The sequence below is a fragment of the Balaenoptera physalus genome (assembly GCF_965194825.1).
Source record: "Balaenoptera physalus genome assembly, chromosome: 16".
Lineage (NCBI taxonomy): Eukaryota > Metazoa > Chordata > Mammalia > Artiodactyla > Balaenopteridae > Balaenoptera > Balaenoptera physalus.
In genome coordinates this window covers 85,637,695-85,657,769 of record NC_138898.1, presented here as the reverse complement: position 1 = coordinate 85,657,769, position 20,075 = coordinate 85,637,695, and the positions used below count along the sequence as shown (strand labels likewise).

General features: G+C 57.6%; 1 protein-coding gene and 1 long non-coding RNA gene across 9 annotated transcripts; one reads left to right on the top strand and one right to left on the bottom strand.

Annotated features, from left to right (window-relative positions):
• Positions 1 to 1,910: 1,910 nt before the first annotated feature.
• On the bottom strand, positions 1,911 to 17,913 carry EPHB4 (EPH receptor B4). 3 transcript variants are annotated; one of them, XM_082429413.1, is made up of 17 exons: positions 17,485 to 17,913; positions 14,678 to 14,748; positions 14,108 to 14,395; positions 13,018 to 13,414; positions 11,843 to 11,998; positions 11,327 to 11,659; positions 10,852 to 10,976; positions 10,175 to 10,340; positions 9,092 to 9,194; positions 8,831 to 8,895; positions 8,610 to 8,723; positions 8,261 to 8,508; positions 5,456 to 5,671; positions 4,995 to 5,144; positions 4,380 to 4,573; positions 4,031 to 4,186; positions 1,911 to 2,967 (listed from the first exon to the last, which is right to left on the bottom strand). In XM_082429413.1, the coding sequence occupies exons 1-17, from the start codon at positions 17,534 to 17,536 to the stop codon at positions 2,838 to 2,840; spliced, it is 2,964 nt and encodes a 987-aa protein (XP_082285539.1). In that variant the 5' UTR covers positions 17,537 to 17,913; the 3' UTR covers positions 1,911 to 2,837. The 3 variants fall into 3 exon arrangements, with proteins under 3 accessions (XP_082285539.1, XP_082285538.1, XP_082285540.1); XM_082429412.1 differs by lacking the exon at positions 17,485 to 17,913 and adding an exon at positions 16,076 to 16,223; XM_082429414.1 differs by lacking the exon at positions 17,485 to 17,913 and adding an exon at positions 16,076 to 16,223 and having other exon boundaries at positions 13,018 to 13,288.
• On the top strand, positions 2,991 to 8,254 carry LOC309644982. 6 transcript variants are annotated; one of them, XR_014254685.1, is made up of 4 exons: positions 3,025 to 3,323; positions 5,763 to 5,809; positions 6,236 to 6,457; positions 7,338 to 8,254. It is a non-coding gene; the product is annotated as an uncharacterized lncRNA (long non-coding RNA). The 6 variants fall into 6 exon arrangements; XR_014254687.1 differs by lacking the exon at positions 3,025 to 3,323 and adding an exon at positions 5,461 to 5,599; XR_014254684.1 differs by having other exon boundaries at positions 2,991 to 3,323; positions 5,747 to 6,457.
• Positions 17,914 to 20,075: the final 2,162 nt, after the last annotated feature.

Below are 20,075 nucleotides of genomic sequence, written 5' to 3'. Positions count from 1 at the left end.
TCTAACGATGAGACTAAGGCGCTGGGCAGAGGCTAAGGACTGGGAATGTGGCTTTTTCCAAAGGGTGAACCAGCCGGCCTGTGACCAAAAGGGCCTTGGGGTTCCTATGGTAACTGAGGGTGGAGCCTGAGGGCCGGCTTGGGAGGAGTTTGGAGCTCCATCCTATTAGGAGTGAGCAGCTCACCTCAGCCAAAGGCCAAAGTGCAAACACTCCCACCCTGACCCCTGTGCTGTGTGCCTCTCACCAGGCAGGTCCTGGGGGAAGGGGTGGGACATCCTGCTTGGGCTCTAAGAAGAAAAAGAAGGTTGCCAATTGGGGATGCTCAGGATGTGGGACCCCCAAGGACAGGGGATGCCAAAACAGGCAGGACCCTGGGTTCTAGAAAGGAATCCTTATTCTGTGCTTATCCTCCAAATGACCCCAGCAGCCACCTTCATGTAACGAAGCAAGACCCAAGTTGGTTGGGGAAAGGGCTCCAAGGGAGGGGAGCCCCTGGCCAGGCCATCCTGCCCCTTAGCTGGGGGGAGCAGCTCACACTCTGGAGCTTGTGACAGGAAGGCTCAGGCGTTCTGGAACTGGGCTGGCCATGCTTTAACCTGGGCATCACGAGGCTCCCAGCGGCATGCCTACCCCCACTGAGCTCCCTTCTCCTGCTCTTCGACCCTTTGCCTCTCTGTTCTTCATCTATATCCTGCCCCCTTGATCTCGGTTCCTCCCCTCACCCAGCTAAGGTCTCCTTATCTAGCCTGGATGTCTGGTTGGCAGCGAAGGAGGTGGCCTGGACCACCAGCATCCTCGAGATAGACTTCCTCCTTCCGGAAGTAAGGGGACCCAGACCCCCGCTGTCATTGGCAGGACCGTCTCCCACCCACCCCCTTTTAGGGGTACAACACCTGGGCCATGTCATCGAGGGAGGGGACAGAGGATTCCAGAGTATTATACTCCCGAAGGCAGTTGTAGAGGCAGGAAATCGGGGACAGGATCACTGCCGGAGGCTTCCTGGGCTGGGAGAGGCAGAGATTGTGATTTGGGGTCCTGTACTGACCCCAACACGACAACAGGGGGCAGTTGAGATGCAGAAATGGCAGGGCTGCACCAGCTTGACAAACCTGACCCGGTCCAGGCCTGCCCCTGCAGGTGTCCCCTGGGGCGGGCAGGCTGGGAAACCAAAGATGCTGAGAAAGACATCGGGGGATTGACCCCCATCCTCATCTTCCTGTTTGGGAGGGAGAAGTTAGGGGAAGATACTCAGGTGGTTTCCCCTCCCTTCCTAAGAAGCTGGGAGAACCTGCCTGGGCAGCATCTTGAAAGGGGGAATTGTCCTCCCAACCCAGCACAGCGTCTGTACACGTGTGTGTGTGTGTGTGTGTGTATGTGTGTGTGTGTACTTGTGGGGGGGTCCACGTCCTCCACTCCAGCCTCTGCCCCTCCTCCACAGCCGATGCAGACACTCCCCCCACATTGCCTCTAAACCAACCCCAGCTGTCAACATCTGGCCCACATCTGTCTCTTTCATGTGACTGGACCTCCACCCCAGGTTCCCCCCTCCCCCCTTCAGGGGGCTGTAGGGCAGGGCTCTGAGCTCAAGGCCTCCCCTGCCTCACAAAGCCCCCTGCCAAGGCTAGGGAACCAGGGCAGGGAAGGGAAGGCAATCCCATCCCAGAGGTGCCCCAGGCTATCGGCAGAGCCATCTGGAGCCGTTAGAAGCAGCTGCCCATGACTCATCTTCCACTGCCCCCACCCTACCACCTCAAACACACCGTGGGGCTGGGAACCAAGCACCCAGCCCCGTCTCCAGACCTCCGACCCCTCCCAGCCTGGCTCAAAAGCTCCTTCACACCAGTCCCCACCGTCCACAGAAGTCTATTCCGTCCCCCCACCCCACTCCCAATCATCCCCAGAGCCAGGACACTTCCCATTTTCTTTTATTTATATAAAACAACTGTTTTAAATATAATTTAAGAACCCCTCCAAGCACCAGTGTCTGTCTCTTGTTTCTACCACCACTGCCCCCCACACCTCCTCATGGACACAGCTTAGGGGTACTTGGGGGGGCAGGGAAATGTCTGGGGTTGTGGCGTGACCAAGGCACTGTTCTGGAAACAGACACAACGATGGGTCCCTGTTTCAACTTGGGCAAAGGAGGCGATAAACAGGTCCCCTCTAACACAAAAAGTTACGACAAGGACGGTTAAAAAAAAAAAAAAAAGGGAAGGAAAAATAAAACCGAAAACAAAAAATAAAACTCAAAAACCTTCAATATGAAGGCAGCAGATGGGGGAGGGGCATTTACAAGGGAAAACCGAATTCGGTGGAGACAGCAGCAAGGTTGGGACATCCAAGTCCAATGATTTTGTCACTGGGCTATGACGCCCCTTCCTGCCTCACGACTCGCAGGCTAGTCCCCCCTTCTCTTTGGTCTGCAGGGCCGCTGCCCTTCAAGGTGAGGAGGGGCACCTGGGGGCCCTAATTGGGGATCAGAAGGAGGCCGTGGGGATTGTGCCCAACCACCCCCGGGATGTTGGCAGATTCCGGGCACTTCTTTTCCTCTGGTCAGACCCAATCCCGAGGGAAGGGCTCCCACACCCTCAGTTTGGGGTTCCCCGCTTGGGGAGCGTCTGATTTCTACACTCCCATACGGCAGAATCCCCAAATCCCGTCTCTCCACATGGCCAGCTCCCCGCCCCCATGGGTTCAAAGTGCAATCCAGTGGGGCCCGGGGATGGGAGCCTCTTGGGTCCCCACCCGATTCTGCCCCAGGAATAAGGGGAGCGGTGTCCCCAGCGTGGGAGTCCCTGCCGCTCCAGAGCTGGGGGGCCAGGCGAGGAGGCGCAGGTCAGTACTGGGGCGCTGGTGCTCCCGACCCTCCTGAGGCTCCAGGCTTGGCCTGGGACTTCATGTGCTGGACACTGGCCAGGATTTTTTTCTGATGTCCCGCCAGAGTGACTCCGATTCGGAGCAGGTCCCTGGGGAAGAATGAACAGCTAGGTGAGGCCACTGGTTTCCCGGGGCGGCTCTCCTACCGAAACCCCATCCTCGCCTCGGGATTGTCCGCCAATCAGAATGGCCGACGGGGAAGGGGGCTGACGTCAATAGTTGCCAGTCAGTTTCCGGAGGATTTAAGAGCCTCCACAGTTCTGCGCAGCCGCAGTAAGGGGCGGGGCTAGGTACCCGCGGGGGTCGAGAAGCAGGAGGTGGGGCGGGCTGAGAGACAGAGAGAGAGAGCTGGGTGTGTGGAGAGGAAGGGGCGGGAGAGGACAAAAACAAACTGCTCCCAGCCCCATCCTGATGCGGGGAGACGGAGGTAAGGAAAAAAGAAGAGGTGAGAAACGGAGAGCAAGAATCCGTGTCAGGGAACCCGTGTCAAGGCGAGGCTGGAGCAAGCCAGGGAGGAGGTGCCCAGATCTGGTGGGGCAGACTGGCCCGGGATCTGCCTCCCAGGGAGAGGGAGGGCCTCCTGGACCCTTTGTGTCTGGATTTATATTCCTTCTATTTCTGTGATTCAAACCTGGGGCAAGAAGAGTCGTTGGGAGAGAAATGGAAAGGCAGAAAGGAGGACCAGGGAGAGGCCAGCTAGGGAAAACCAGTATTTGGGAGGTGTTGGAATCATAAAACCATTTAACATTAAAGCTGGAAAGGATCTCCAAAACCTAGTCCAACCTTCTCCTTTTATGGGTGGGAAAACATCCAGAGTTGACACGTCGTTAATGTGAGAGCAGGGTCTGGAATGTAGATAGATGCACAAAGATAGATACAGATTGCGAGGTGGGAGCGAGATGGCCCAGGGCTGAGGTGGTGCAAGGGGGTGAGGCGGGCACAGCTGACCGGGAAGAATCCTGGGGCTCTCAGCCCCTGCAGCTGTTACTGCTTTGGCAGGGGAGGGGCTTTAGAAAACAGAGTTGGCACTAGGAGTTGACCCCAAAGGCCCCTGCTGAAACTGTGGGCCTGATTCTGGTCCCCAGGCACCACCCCTCCTGGCTGCTTGGCCCTCACCAACGCCCCCCACCTCCATCTCCTGCCACGACTTACTCAGTGGAGATCTGGCTGACCAGCTCGAAGGAGCCAAACCCAGCGGCTGCAAAACTTTCTTCGTATCTTCCCATCTTGATGGCTCGAAGCCACTCACCCACAGAGCCAAAAGCTGAGTAGTGAGGCTGCCGCTGATCCAGGAGGGGGTGCGAGGCCCTGGGAGGCAAGGATGGGGAGGACACACTGAGAACCAGCCTGTGTCAGGGTGGGGACGTAGAGCCCAGCCCTGGAGAGGTGGACAGGGACCATCCCACATACCACCAAAGGGACGGATACTTCTCGGGGGGAAGCGAGGTTCTCAGGGGATGGCAGAGTGCAGGAAAGAGGGCCCATCCTCTGGGGTCCTCACCCGCCATTCTCGCGGGCCACGATTTTGAGGCTGGCAGGGTTCCGGATCATCTTGTCGAGGGCACTGACCACCTGGGGGAAGCGGGGCCGTGCATTCCGGTCTTTCTGCCAACAGTCCAGCATAAGCTGATGCAGGGAGGTGGGGCAGTCTGGGGGCGGGGGCAACCGGTAGTCCTGTTCAATGGCATTGATCACCTGGAATGACAGGTAGAAGCACTGGGTAAGGACGTCAGGGAAAACGAGGCTGCCAAAGGACCCCAGGGAAATGGCGACTTAACAGACGCTGGGATGGCTGCTACAGCCCCCCAAGAAGGGCAAATCTGGGGGGTGCTCCTGGCCAGGGCCGAGGCCACTGGCTGTGGCTCAACGTCCCAGAAGGTCTTGAACTATGATCCAGACATGTAACTTCCCAAGGCTGCCCTCCATCACTGTGTCCTTCTGTGACCAGATAGACTGTATCAAACTCTTGCATACAGAGATCAGCTCGTCACAGTGCCACCCTCACCACCTCAAGGACCAAGCAGTGATGAGCTCTCTGAGAACCAACCCGCCCCCCCCCCCCACCGCCATATCCCAAGAGAGAGGACGTTCCAGGAAAGCTTGGTAGGACACTTACATCCTGATTGCTCATATCCCAGTATGGCCGTTCCCCAAATGACATGACCTCCCACATCACAATCCCATAGCTCCAGGCATCACTGGCAGATGTGAACTTGCGGAACGCAATGGCCTCAGGGGCTGTCCATCGGATGGGAATCTTTCCTCCCTAAAGATGGGGGAGGAAAAGGTGAGCTGAGGGACTCACAGGACTCAGGCATTCTGCCCCCCACCTTTGCGTTTCCCCCAGCTCAGGCCTCCTTTTTTTCTGGGACCCAAACACCCAGCTCCCCAATTCTGTTCTTTTCCTGGACACCTGGTAGCCAGGTTCCTTAAGTTGACCCCCCTTGCCCCCACAAGGTCTATTCTTACATCCTGTCTTGGACCACAGCTGTCAATCCCTCAGCCTCCCAACTTTCCAACCTGCCCTGCTCACCTGGCCCTAAGAACCTAGTTCATATGCCTGTGCCCCAGACTCACCAGAGAGCTTGTGTAGGTGGGATCAGAAGAGTTCTCCTCCAGGAATCGGGAGAGGCCAAAGTCTGAAACCTTGCAGACGAGGTTGCTGTTGACCAGGATGTTGCGGGCAGCCAGGTCTCGGTGGACGTAGCTCATCTCAGCAAGGTACCGCATGCCCGAAGCGATGCCCCGTAACATGCCCACGAGCTGGATGACGGTGAACTGGCCGTCGTTCAGCTGGAGATGGACATGGCGGGGGCGTGGTTAGGACAGCTCACCCACCGCTCCCCCTTCCTTCCATGTTCTAAACAGTATTTGTCCCTCCCAGACCCAACTCACAGACCCACGTGTAGGACAGGCCTGCTGACATCCCAGGTAAACCGCCCCCTCTTTTTTTTTAAAAAATAAATTTATTTATTTATTTTATTATTTTTTAATTTTATTATTTGAAATCTATAGACGGTTTATTTTATTTTATTTTTTGGTTGTGCATGCGGGATCTTAGTTCCCTGACCAGGGATCGAACCCAGGCCCCCTGCATTGGGAGTGCGGAGTCTTAACCACTGGACTGCCAGGGAAGTCCCTCCTTCCTTTCTTTTACCCTGAGTTCTCTCAGTTCTTACTATGGTATCGTGACACAATGCTTATAATTGTCCCGCTTTCAAATATTCGCTTTCAGTCTCTCGTAATTAGATTATAAGGAGATATTTTAAGATTTTCTTCCATTTAACCTAGTACAGTGCTTTACATCCAGGAAATGCTCAACAAATGCTTTTGATCTACGTTCTCTTTATTTGCCAGCAACAGAGCGCTGACAGTTACGAGTGTGCTCTGAAGCCACCCTTCTACACGTGGAGATGCGTGCGTTGGTGCTGATCCTGCCACAGTCTCGCTCAGCCCTCTTGGACCAACTGTATGCCGGATGCAAGAGAACAGTGAGGAATCAGGTGTGATCAGTGACCACAGCACCAAAACCAAGGTCTAAAGCCCGACCTTGAGCTTTATAGAGTTGGCTCTCACCAGGTAAGCCAACCAGTCACAGACAGTTAACTCAGCCCATCTTCTGGGTTCAGCTAGCACGCAGGGGACCCTCGGCAGCCCTCCAGGGCCAGCAACACAGAGTTCAGAAACCGAATTCTGAATCCATCCTCCAAGCCTGCACCCACCCCACGCCTCGCATCTCAGTTGGTGGACTCACTTCCAGACGCTCAGGGTAGGGACCTCGGAGTCTCCCGCATCCAAGGCTTACAATCCATCAGCAAGTTCTGCCGGCTTTGCCTCCAAAACGCACCCCAAACCCACCACTTCTGCGCCTTCACTGCAGCCCCCACGGCCTGAATGATGCCAGTCGTCTCATCGGCTCCTATCCCCCAGCATCCGTCGGAGGGATCTCCTTAAATCACCCCCCTCTCCTGCTGAAAAGCTTCCCCCCTCAGACTTCTCATCACATCCAAATTTCTAAGGTCACGAGGCCCAGCCGCCAACCACAACGTGATCCACTATCACTCCTCTGCTGACCTGGTTCAGCTTCACCGGCCTTTCTGCTTCTTAAACAGGCTGGGGTCCTGCCCACCCTGGGTCGCTACTCTCTGCCCCCGACACGCTTCCCCCCCACCTTCTCATGGCTGGCTTTCTCATCTACCCAAACGTCATCTCTTCTAAGATAGACCCCCTTCCCTTTCCTGCAACCGGACAATGGAACAGACTCCCGTATCCACAAGGGAGGGTCAGGCCATCCTGGCACTGCTCCAGGGTCTGCCTCAGCATCCCTCGTGCTGGGAGCCGGGTAGCCCGTGTCTCCTGGTGCGGTGCCACGGGAAGTACACAGCTCCCCCTGATGTGGGCTGGCCACAGACGTTTAATTTTGAACTTATCACAACATTAGACATTGCTTCCCTTACAGGAAACACAGAGAAACAAGTTAGATGACCCCACAAGGAAGAATCCGATAAATCCAGAAGATAAGACATTCAAGTGGACAAGTGGCCCAGCCCTTCAGTGTATCAGAACCCCAACAAGGGACTGTCCTGGATGTAGAAAAGGCTCAAAACAATAACCACAGGTGCAATGCTTGATTCTGAACTGGATGCTGGGACATTTTGGGGACAACTAGAGAAATATGAGTATCAAGTGGGCATTAGGTGATACCAAGGAATTGCTGTAATTCTGTTAAATGCAATGTTACTTTGCTATGTAGAAAAACGTTCTGGGGGCTTCCCTGGTGGTCTAATGGTTAAGACACTGCATTTCCACTGCAGGGGAAGCAGCTTCGATCCCCGGTCAGGGAAATTCCGCATGCTGCGTGGAGTGGCCAAAAAAAAAAAAAAGTTTTGGCTTTTTACAGAAGATGCATAGTAAAGTTTAAAAAATAATAAAATTTCATACAATTTTGTTAAGGTAGCAAAAATGAGCTCTTCTCTCTCATTTCTATGATCCTGTTTAATTTTTTTCACATCTGAAATCTTGTTTACTTTTTGTAAAACCTTGTTTGTACTTGTTAATCTTCAGTCTCCCCCATTATGCCACCAGCTCTCCAAGAGCAGAGATGTTCACGGCTCTATCTCCCGAGGCCCAGTACAGTGGCTGGTACACAATGAGGCGCTCAGTAAATATTTGTCACGAGGACAGATGACAACCCCTCCTTATCCCAGGGTCAGCCGGCCCCACAGGGAGACCAATCCCAGGACTCAACCTTCCCTGGTGGAGAATGAAGGGTAGAGGAGGGGCAGGGACGCGGGACCCACCGTCTGTCCCGGGTTCTGAGCTCCTTGGCTGCACTGCGGGAGCACAGGGTGGGTGCGGAAAGCTGGGAGCAGGGGGTCTCACCCTCAGGAAGGAGTCCAGGGCGCCGTTCTCCATGAACTCGGTGAGAATCATGACGGGCACGCTGTTGGTGACCACGCCCTCCAGGCGGATGATGTTGGGGTGCTCGAACTGGCCCATGATGGAGGCCTCGCTCAGGAACTCCCGCCGCTGCCGCTCCGTGTAGCCGCCCTTCAGGGTCTTGATGGCCACACAGCTCTCCTTCTTCCCGGGGGCCTTCAGCCGCCCCCGGCACACCTCCCCAAACTCGCCTTCAGGAAGGAGGCCGAGGGTCAGCTCTCCTCCCCCGCCCCCAGGTCCGGCCCTGCAGTCCCTCCCCCCCCGCCCGGGCACCCAGGTGTCTTCCTCTCACCTGCGCCGATCACCTCTTCAATCTTGACGTAGGAGACATCGATCTCTTTTGCAAATTCCCTCACAGCCTCATTAGGGTCTTCGTAAGTGAAGGGGTCAATGTAGACCTTAGTACCTGAGGAATCACGCGGGGCTTGTTAGCCACCACTGCATTCAGATGCCCTGGTCCCTGGCTCACAGCTCTCGCCCCAGCCCTATCTCCTCCAGGATGGGCCTACCCACCGTGCCCAATGAGATACTGTCCGTGTTTGTCTGAGTATTCAGCTTCTCTCCCGTTGCTCTGCTTCCTGTAGCCGATGGGAAAGAAGAGGTAAACTGAGTCACAATGTCTCGATGTTCCCAGAGGGGAAGGATGGGAATCAGAGAAGATTCCAGGTGAAAACAGGCTCCCGGGGCACCGGGGGAGGCTTGCCCTGGAGCAAGAGGGCGGGTGGCCAGCTACACGGGGCTTCGCGGGGGCCTCCAGGTGCCCAGAGCCCTCACCTGAGGCAGAGAACAGCGATGACGATGACCACGAGGACCAGCACCACGCCCACGACCGCCGTGCCAGCAATCAGGGCCAGCTGCTCCCGCCAGCTCTCGCTCTCTGGAGAAGAACTGGTGATCAGGGGGACCCGGCGGGCCCGTGGGCTCCACCCAAGTCCCTCAGGGCAAGCAAAGAAGTTTCCCAGCCTTGGTGGGTTTGATTTTGTTCTGTTATAAATACTGGTAACCACAAAAAATGTCCCACTTGAACAGAAGGTTCCAAAGGCTAAAAATGAAAAGGTTCGTAGCCAAAACGTGGAAATAACCCAAATGTCCATCAACGGATGAATGGATAAATAAAATATGCCACAGCCATTCAATGGAGTATTTTTCAGCCACGAGACGGAATGAAGTCCTGATATGTTCTACAACACGGATGAACCTTGAAAACACTATGCCATGTAAAAGAAGAAGCCAGTCACAAAAGACCGTATTGTATGACTGCATTTGTATGAAAGGTCCAGAACAGGCAAACTACAGAGACAAAAAGTAGACTAGTGTTTGCCAGGGGCTGGGAGGTAATGGAAGAGTTATAAGCATCTCTTTTTGAGGTGCTGAAATGTTCTAAAATTAATTGCAGTGATGGTTGCACAACTCCGTGAATATATTACAAGTCAATGAATTATACATTTTAAATGGGTGAATCATAGTGTGTGAGTCATATCTCAATAAAATTGTTAAAAAAAATTAAAAGGTTTAGAAAACCATTGGGCCAGCATACAAAAACTATCAAAGTGTCACCTCAGTTAATCCTTGGAGCCCTGTGAGAGAGACCTCATATTTCCATTTTTTTGGATGAGAGAGCTGGGGCTCAGGGGTCAAGTTTTTGCTGAAGGTCACATAGCTGGAGAGCCACTGAGCTGGCCTTCACACCCAGCTGTTGGTTTTGGTTTCTACATCTTATCCCCAGGCCAAAATGCCTCGTGGTTGAGAGAAAGAGAAGCATGGGGCTGTGGCTTTGGGGGTCCTGAGGGCAGAGCCAAGGCCTCCCGCCTGGTGGGGGACAGCCAACCCCACCCGCATCCTGCCCCCCGGGCTCACCGTCCAGCTGGGTCTGGCTGTGGTGCTCCTGGCCGAAGGGCCCGTAGCCAGCCTCGGAGCGCGCCCGCACCTGGACCAGGTAGCTGGCTCCCCGCTTCAGTCCCCGCAGCTCTGCCCGGTTCTCCGATGTCTTCAGGAACCGCACGCTGCTGGGGCCCTCTGCGCCCTGTTCAGGAGAGGGGACTGGCCGTGAGCCAGGACCCCCAGATTCCACTGCTCTTTCTGCCTACCCCTGCCCTGGGCCTCCATCCCTAGCATCTCTGTCCTGTTCAGTGGCAGGTGCGGCCTTTGTGCTCACTTATGTATGCACTGTGCCTTGTGCTTTGCATTAATTATATCATTTAATCCTTGTAGCGCTTCTGTGGGATAGATTCCATTATCCTAAGCATTTTTGGGGGGTGGGGGGGGCCTCGCCACGTGGCTTGCGGGATCTTAGTTCCCCGACCAGGGATCGAACCCATGCCCCCTGCAGTGGAAGCACAGAGTCTTAACCACTGGACCGCCAGGGAAGTCCTATCCTAAGCATTTTACAATGAGGATATTAAGCTCAGAGAGGCCAAGGGGTTGACACAAGGTCACTTAGCTAGTATGTGGCAGATGGCTGCAATTCAGGCGTCCTGGTCCCTGGAGCGGGTCGCGCTGCCTACCCCCACCCCTGGGGCAGGGCCTGGTCTCACCTTCTCGTGGTACTTGACCTCGTAGTCCAGCACTGCCCCACTGGGTGCCCGGGGAACAGCCCATGCCAGGCTCAAGCTGCTGGGTGATGACCGAGTCACCCTGATGTCGGACACTGGGGGCGGCACTGCGAGAGACAGACACCTTGGGGCCCTTGATCGTGGCAAGTCTCTCATCTTTCCCAGCTCCTCCTCTACTGGCCACACTTGTCTCAGTCCCCCAGCTGTTTCCGGAATTCCTGCTGGCTCTCTCTGCCCTGCCCTGAACTCTCCAGTCCACCTTTGCATCCTTTTAATTCTCTTTCTGCCTCTTGCCCCAAAGGCCTTGACCCGCTATATTTCCTGGGGACCCCACTCCCCAGCTACTGCCTTTTCCCCCTCAGGCCTTTAGACTGTCCATATCCCTCGCGAACCTTTCCCACCAACGCCTCTCCCATCCGACCACAGGCTGCCCTCTGCCCCCAGCCCCCAGTCTCACCCTCACGGTCAGTGGTGACATTCACAGCCTCAAATGGAACTGGCCCGCTGGCTAAGGAGGACACCCCGTTCACGGCGGTGACCTCGAAGGTATAGGTGAAGTCAGGACGCAACCCACGAATGGCCACCCAGGGCTCCACCAGGTCCCGGGGGCCGGGGTCGAAGGTCAGGTCTCCCCCGCAGGGCGTGCAGGAGCCGCCGGGGCGGCACTCCCGGCACCGGAGCGCGTAGGTGAGGTCCTCTCGGCCTCCCGACTCGAGGGGGGCGCTCCACTCCAGGCGCAGGGAGGAGCCGTTCAGGCGGGGAACCACGCTTCTCGGGGCAGATGGAGGGGCTGCAGGAGACCAGGACGTCAGGCAGAGGCTGAGCAGACGGGCAGGGGATGGGCAGTGGGACAGACAGGCAGCCACACTGACGTCTTGTCTTGGCCGGGCACCAGGCCAGGGTCAAGAGGAGGAAGGTGTGGGAGGACGGGACTGGGGTCGGGGGTCCACCCCAGGGGTCACTGGCCACTTACTGGTACAGGGTGCACCTCGGGGGTCTGTGCGGGCCCGGAAGTACCCGATGCGACACTGGCAGACGGGTGAGCCAATGGTGTTGGAGTGGCTGTTGGCTGGGCACGGCTGGCAGGACCCCTCCCCAGACAGGGGCTTGAAGGTGCCCTGAGCACAGGCTGCGAGAAAGCGTCCATCAGAAACTTGCATCAGAGACATTCAGCAGTAGGGTGGGGGGGAATGGGGACCAAAAAAGGACATTCGGCAGCTATTGAAGTTGCATGAGGTGCAAAAGGGAGAGCAGGGAGGGAGGAGCTCAGAAACCTCGCCTCTAAGAGGAGAAGACCTCCCTCCAGACCAGGGGTCTGAACCCTGACGTGTACCCCCGGCCACTCCATGGCAGCCTGGTGAAACCCAGACCCCTGCTCCGAGGAATGATTTTAAATGCACACCACAAAATACACAGATTACCAAGAAAACCAAATAACTGAAAATACAATGATCAAAACATGAAGAATCTTTGCAACACAGCAATGTGTGTGTTTCTCTACTAACAAGATACAGTGGCAAGGCTGACAGGCAAGGAAATACTGAAGTCATGATGAGCGAAAAACAACATTTTGCCATTCTTGCGTCATCTCTAATGGGCTGTGAAAACACCTCGGATTTGAATGGGGCCCAAGTCTCAGGTCCTGCTCCGACTGCCGGGCTGTGGCTGACACTCCGTAAGAGGAGTGGCCAATTTCAGGTAAAGATGAGAGCAAAGAAATGGCCATTTTTCTTCCCTTCCACCAAAGTTCACAGATCCCCTACATTCTATCTACGAACCCCAGGTTAAGAAACTCTGCTCTGGAGAAAAGGCTCCGTGAGACTTCAATATCAGTAAATTAGATGAATCCATAATGAACAATACTACAGACCATGAAGCCTTTGTCCTCTGAGTCCAGTAAGGTCCCCCAGCCCTGAGGACAGTCCCACAGCCCAGGAAGGAATTGGACATAGAAGGATGAGTGTGGAAATGATGGAGAGCTCAGAACTGTGCTGGGGGCTCTGAAAACACGCCCTCCAGTAACTGAGTGCCCAGGAGAATAAAGAACTTTTAAAAATGGAAATTTAAGAAGTGGGTCCAAGAGCAGGGTACCAGCCAGCGCCTCCCGCAGAGATGGGCAAGCTTTGTGGGGGAAGTGCTGGTCCTCACCTCGGCACCTGGTATTCCCCTCGGCGGCCTCAAACCCTGGAGCGCAGCTGCAGCCCGTGACCGGCTGCTCAGCCCACTGGCCATCCTCCCGGCAGTAGAGGCTCGGGCTGGGGCCGGGGGCGGGCACGGCATCGGCCACGCAGCTCCCCGCCACGGGCACCACCAGCTCACGAGGCACGGTCTCCGGGAAGCGGGTGAGGTTCACGGTCAGCTGGGCGCACTTTTTATAGAAGAGGTGCAGGGACAGCAGGGCCATGCAGGCGCCCTGGTCCTGGAAGGCCAGATAGAAGCCGGCCTTGGTGAGCGGGCCCAGACGCAGCGTCTTGATGTTCACCTTCCCGGTGGCCTCGGCCCCGGGGCGCTTCCGGGTCAGGTGCTCAGCAGCCACTGTGTCCACCTGCCAGGTCGGGGAAGAGACTCACTGCCGCTGTCCTCCACTTCCCCAGGACCCCGCTGGACTGTCTTCTTCCCAGCTCACCCTCTCCCTGACCTGCCTGGCTCCTGTTCCAGAACCTTCTCTCCACCTTTCCCAACGTACGCTTTCCTGCAGGCCCCAACATTGTCCATTAACACCCGCCGAGCTCCTGTGATGCATCCAGCCTCTGTCTTGCACCCCCTTTCTGTGCATTCACTCATCCTACAGACACTTGTCAACATCTACTCTGTGCCAGGCCCTGGACTCCACGCCAAGGAAACAGAAATGAAGGAAACGCTGATAAGCTAATGATAAATTAAAAGTATGGTGAGTGCTACGGCAGGCGGGACCCCAGGGCAGGGCACATCAGCAAAGGCGTCCCAGGGGGCACCTCGGAGCTGGAAGTTACAAGACGAGGAGTTGGGTGGGAAAGGCAAAGAGAAGGCATTCCAGGGTGAGGCATCAGCTGGTGCAAAGGCAGGGGGCTGTAAAGGGGCGAAGTGTACTCAGAGAGAGGAAGTGTAGGGGGGCCCCAGCACATGGAGTAGAGCGGCTGTTCCACCTAGCAGGCCACCCTCTTCCCTCCTCAGACCCGGGCCTCCTGCTTCTAGCCCCCAGCACCTCTAGACCACAGGCCGGCCCCGGACCCCACCTTGGCCTGGGGCACCTGGGTACCTTGATGTAGGGGTTCTCCATCCAGGCTGGCGTGTGGGCCGTGGCCGTGTCCGCGTCGCTCTCGAAGTAGAAGACGGTGAAGGTCTCCTTGCAGGAGCGGCCAGCCCGCGGCAGGGAGAGGCACTCCAGCATGGTGAAGCGCAGCGTGGCGTACACGTGCACGGCGCCCCGGCGGGGCACCCAGCCCGTGCGCAGCCAGTGGGCCAGGCCCGGGGCCCGCTGCACGTCACACACCTCGTAGGTCCGAACGCTGTGCTGCTCCTCATCTAGGCCGCTCAGCTCCTCCCACTGCGGGGAGAAGGGTGGTCAGCCTGGGGGCTGCTAAGCAGGTGGGCGAAGGTCAGTGCCATAACGCCACGAGGGACTGGGGGGACCCCCGGAGAGCAAGGGCTCAGAGGATACCTGCTTCGGCTGCTGCGATGGCTGTGTGTGTGTGTGTGTGTGTGGTGTGTGTGGTGTGTGTGGTGTGTGTGGGGTGTGTGTGTGTGTGTGTGTGTGTGTGTGTGGCCTGGGAGGCAGGAGCACAGGTGGCCCCCCTCCCTCGGTTTCCCTCCAAGCCCCAGCTCTTACCTGTCCCTCCACCTGAGGGAATGTCACCCACTTCAGATCGGCAGTTTCCAATTTTGTGTTCAGTAGGGTCTCTAAGACAGACAGACAGACAGAGTCAGTCAGCGCTTGGGAGAGACACCAGGAAGCCCAGATCCCTGGGAGCTGAGACAGACAGACAGGCCGAGGAGGGGAGCAAGCCCTGCCCTCTGCCCCCCCAGCAAGCCCAGATTTCCAGCCTCTTTTCTGAGTGCCAGCCCCGCCCCTGACAGCTGACAGGCACGGAGCTGACCCTCGGGACTCCCAGATCTAGGCCTCTGTGAACTGCTGTGCCCCAGAGGAGAAGGGGAGACACAGATGCTGAAAGGGGAAAAAGGCAAACAGCTCAGAAAGGGCTAAACTAGAGCCCAGACCTGACCCTGACCCCGAGGTGGGGTACAGGGACACCCCTCCCGCCAGGGCCTGCCTCAGCCTCTGCAGTCCGTTCCCAAATCCAAAGGAGGTGCTCCCTCCATCCCCGCAACTCTGCTCCTCTTCCAAGTCCCCAGCCCCCTTCAGACCAAACACCCCAGCCCTTCAGATCCTTGAAGGTGGTGCTGACCTCCTGAGGCCCAGCCCTGACCCCCCACTCCCTCCCCACCGGCTAGCTGCCCTCGGAGGAGGAAGTGCTGGAGGCCAGGACGCTTGGGTTCCTGCCCTTGGCCCCCGTCTGCAGAGGCCTCACATCTGGATTTGGTTACGGGAAGGAAAAGGGGAGGAGATTCTAGGAGTGTGTGTATGGGGGGGTGAGCACACCTGGCTCTGCTCTGGTCTCTCTCTGGGGAGGGGAGGGGCGGGGCTCTGGCGGAAGGTGGGGATTAGGAGAAACTGCACAGTACCCCGCCGCCCCCACCCACCCACCCCCGGCTGAGGAGGGTGGAGGGAGGGCAGGGGAATCCCCTCGGAGATTTGTGGGTGGGGTGCTGTAGGCCTGCCCTGGGAGGAGCCAAGAGGGGGCCCCCAGGGGAGCCAGCAGCACACCTGGGACCAGGGCCCCCCTCCCTGGTGGGAGCTGCAGGAGAGAAGGGAAGGCAGGTGGGTGGGGCAGCCTCCTCCCAGGGACCAGGTAATGTCCATGGAGGGCAAGGGGTCAGGCGGGACCCCGGCCAGGCAGCTGGGGGTGAGGCCTGGGCCCCCATGGATGGCGGGAGACAGCCCAGCACGCTGGGGACAGGATGCCCGGGTTCTGGGAAGGGGGTGGATAGAGGCTGCCGTCTCCACCCTCCATTGTTCCAGACTGGATAGTGTTTTCCTGTCTCCAATTTACACACTGTCTCTGTTTCAGGCTGTCCCGGGCGCTCTGAGCGGCTCACTTTCTCTCACCCTCTCTCCGTCTTGCCGGCCTCCCTCTCTCTTTGATCTGTCACTTCTTTTGCCTCTCACCTCTCTCTCCCGCTCTCCGTCCACCTCCATTTCTCTTTCTGATTGTCACTCTGCTTTCTGTCTCCCACCTTTCACCATCCCTGGGGCACAGAGCCTTGGATAAAAGACTGAACTCTTGTCTCAGTCTCCTCATCTGTAAAATGGGAGCAACAATACATCCCACCCACAGGGTTGTTGGAACCGTGAAAACATAGAGCACTCAGCATGGGCCTCGGGCTCGGAAAGCACTTAGGTAACAGAAATTAGAAGTTACTCCCTGTTCCTCTTTGCATTTTTCTTTCCCTCTCACCACACGTCATCCCGACGGGTTTTCTCCCTGCTTTACCTTCCCCTCTCTCCCACAGTTCTTTCCCCATCTTTCCCCGAGCTCAGCAAGTCTCTCCTCTTCCCCCACACCCAGCCTTTGATCCCCAGCCCAGAGCAGCACTGCCCAGCCTGGGGGAGAGGGGTTTCTAACTGCCTTTGATTCCTCCTCCTCAGTAGCCCCCCATGGCCCACTCCCCAGAGACCCCTTTGATTCCAGGCAGTGAAGGAGGGGAAGGAGGCAGCTCATTGAAAGGAGATTAGGGCCATGGGAGGAGGGTTTATAGGGCTCTTGGCTCCCCCTCTAGGGGTTGGGGGGAGGGCAGAGACTCATGGATAAAGTAACATTTTGGCGGGGGGGGGGGGAATGCAGAAAAAATAGCCGTTTAAGAGAGACAAGTAGACAGTAGTTAAGCTGAGTTCAGGGGACACGAGGGCTGTGTAGGTCAGTTTCTGCCGGCCTAGGGTTCGAGGAAAGGACTCTGGTGGGATTGGGGCAGGGTCTAGACAGCATTTAAAGGGCTGGGGTGCAGCTTGGGGAAACCAGGGAAGGGGCCTCCCTGGCGCAGGGGCCGTGGCTTTGGGAGAGATTTGGAGGTTTGGAGTGTGAGTGTGGAAGGTGGCCATCCCCATGGTGGTGTGTGAAATTGTAGGGTCAAGGTGTGAATGCTCCGGAATGGGGGGCGGGGGTAGTTTTATGGCCTAGCACAAAGTTCTGCCTTGTCTTCTTGTTCTTCCAGAAATGTTTCCTCCTGTTTGGCAGAGGTGGGAGGAGGGACAGAAACTTTGGAGAGAGTTTTGAAGATTGGAGCAGAGAGAAAAGGAAAGGCTGCCAAGGGCGTCTGGAGTCAGGAGTAAGAGTGTGGGGAGCCGGGACCGGGGCATGTCCCGGGACGGAGCTCGCCTCCATCTCTTTCCCAAACAAAAGAAAACTCCACTCCCCGCTGGGCCGCCTCCTCCCCGCCCCCCTCCCGGGCTAGCACTATTGGTCCAGAGTGTTCGCTGTTGGGGTGCCGGGTTTGGGGGAGACAGATGTCGGCCCTTCCACCCCGAGGCCCAGCTTCGGGGGGCCCCAGAAGTGGCGGGGTGACTCCAAGGAAACTCACCTTCTAAAGCGGCTACAAGCGAAGCCCAGCAGAGCAGAGCCCGGAGCTCCATGGCGCCGCCTCACTCTGGTTGGATCCGATCCGAGTTTGGGGGGCGCTAGCCCCCCCAGGTCTAAACCCCCCCCCCGAGCGGGTGGACGTCGACTCCCCGCGCTGAACTCGGTCGGGGCCCTCAGCGCGGGCCCATGCGGGCGCGCCGGGCACCCGGTGGCGGCGCCCAGGTGTGGCCCCGCGTCCCAGCCGCGCGCGCAGACGGGAGGGCGGGGGGCGTCCTGGCAGCGGCCGCGCCGGGCGCGAGCAGAGCAAGACGTGGCTGGAGTCGGGGTCCCTCCGGGGCCTCGGGGTCCCTCCTCCCCCCCGGTGGCTGGGGGTGGGCCGGCCGCTCGCGGTCTCCCCCCCTCCCTGGAGTGGCGCTGCTCGCGCCGCCGGGCCGAGTGCGCTCCGCGCCGGCGGGGAGGGTGGGAGCGGAGCGGGGACGGGAGCGGGAGGGAGGGGACTGCGGCGCGGGGCCGAGCAGGCTGGGGCTGGGCCGGGCGGCGCCTGGCCGGGGAGGGAGGGGCGCGCGGGGAGCGGGGGGAGTTACCCCCCAGCCCGGGCTAGGCGAGGGGGCCGGGGCGTGCTGATTGGAGCGCGCGCTGCTGAATAATTCATGAGGGAAGCGGAGCGGGGCGTCGAGCTGAGCAGGTCGGGAAGTTGGGAGAAAGTTTGGAGAAGGGGGAGGGGCGGCGGGTGCGGAGCCCGGGGACCGCCCAGACCTGCCCCGTGGCCGTGCGCCCCTGATCCGGACCGCGCGTGTCGGGGCCGGAGCCCAGCGACCCCCGGGGCAGGTCCGAGCCCGGCAGACACCAGGGAGCAGAGAAACACACCCCGCAGCATGGAGGGCCGCACGCTCGAAGCCCTATCCGATCTTCCTGCGGACTTCGGATTCTTCTCCTGGATTCACCCACCACCCCCTCGCTGGCGCAGGGGACCGTGTTTGGGGGAAATCTTTGAAGATGGAGGGTGGCCCCAAGGCAGAGGTCTCAGCTTAGATACGTCTGGAGCGAACGTTCACACAATCATTCAACAAACATTAAGTATTGGGGACCTACTGTGCGCGCAACGCAGCGCTGAAAAATGTGCGGAGGAAGAGGGGCACCTGGGTTGAGACGGGGAGTATAGAAAATCGAGGAAGCAAGGGTAAATAAAAGGTAGTTGGGTCCGAGAGAGTGAGGGGTCCAGACGGATTCCCAAATCATCGTCCTCACTCTCACCGTCGCGATTAGGAGGGCTCCGCGACACCCTCAGTCCTGACCCCTGGGGCTCGGGCCGGGGCTGCTGCTGTCTGTCTTTCCTGAGGCTGTTTCCTGTCGGGCTCCTGGGGGCCCTCGGCATGGCTGGGAGGGCCTTTCCTCTCGTCGCCATCCACCCCCTACCAAATCTCATCAGTTAGAGGGGAGGGTCCAGGAAAGCAGCTCCTCCCAGAAGAGCTGGAAGGAAAGCGCTTAGACTCAGAAGGTATTTAAGGGGGGCCGAGCATAGAGGAGCTGAGCAGCTGAGAGAGGGAAAGAGGAGTCCTTGGTGCTTGGGGGGCTGCCAAGCCCCTCTAACACACAGCGAGGACAGCCAGGCCTGCAGTGACCTCTTGTCCCAGCGCACTTATCTCGCTGCCACAAGTGGTGCTCTCCACACCCCTGCCCTTCCTCGTAGCCCTGCCTGGGTCCTGCTCCGGGGTGGGGGGGTCACAAGGGGCAGGAAACAGCCAGCTTGGCTGGAGCCAGGCAGACCAGGTCAGGGCTGGGAATTCCCTCCTCCCTCCCCGATCCAAGCCCGGTATCCCTTCTTATTCAGTTTCTCCTCCAGGTTATCTATCTCCTCCCTACGCACCTTCCCCTGCTCTCACTCTGCACTCATTCTCTAGCCTCTAAAAGTTATGATTCTGTCTCCTCCTGGGCCCTGCCCCCTCAACCCCCCCTCAGGCTCTTGGTTGCTTGAATTGTCTCCTTTGATGGGGAATGCAGTTCATCATCATGGTGGGGGGGGGGGGTCGGTGCATGGCCTGAATGGAAGAGAAACCCAGGTGCACAGAGAAATGAGGCTGGGTGGAGCGAGGGGCTGATGAGACCGGAGGGGTGAAGAGATACAACATCTCACCGCAGATTCAAACCCTGTATTTCTGACCCCCTGAGCACGAGGACTCCCTCAGCTAGAGCGAGCAAAGCACCACAGGTAAGAAAATACCCAGTTGATCCCATATCATAGGTCATCAGCCCCCATCCACCAGCTGGTAATTCAGTTCCTAATACCTAGTGTATACCAATCAAGGAATGAATAAAATGAAACCTTTATTGAACATCTACTGTGTGCCAGGTGATCGCCATGCCAGTTTGCAAGATTTGTAAAACAGGGCTTCTCACCTCAAAGGTGTATACTCTGGTGGAAATCCCATTATTTCCCTCTTCCAGGGAGATGGTAGCTGAGATTTTTCACTCCTATCCTCAAAAATCATCCTCGGTCTCTCCTGGGGGTGTGAGGTCATTTCCTCCACCCTCGGACCACTTCGCAGGCAAGCTAATTCAGTATCCACTGAGTTTCATCACACAGGCGAGTGT

What these genes read in the sequence shown, in the direction of transcription:
- EPHB4 (XM_082429412.1), bottom strand. Translation starts at nt 16,208, where the DNA reads ATGAGGAGACTGAGACAAGAGTTCAGTCTTTTATCCAAGGCTCTGTGC. An exon ending in GGGGAATACCAGGTGCCGAG is followed by an intron (nt 11,999 to 13,017) that starts GTGAGGACCAGC and finishes GCTTTCTCGCAG; the next exon opens with CCTGTGCTCAGGGCACCTTC. An exon ending in TGTCACCACTGACCGTGAGG is followed by an intron (nt 10,977 to 11,326) that starts GTGAGACTGGGG and finishes TGTCTCTCGCAG; the next exon opens with TGCCGCCCCCAGTGTCCGAC.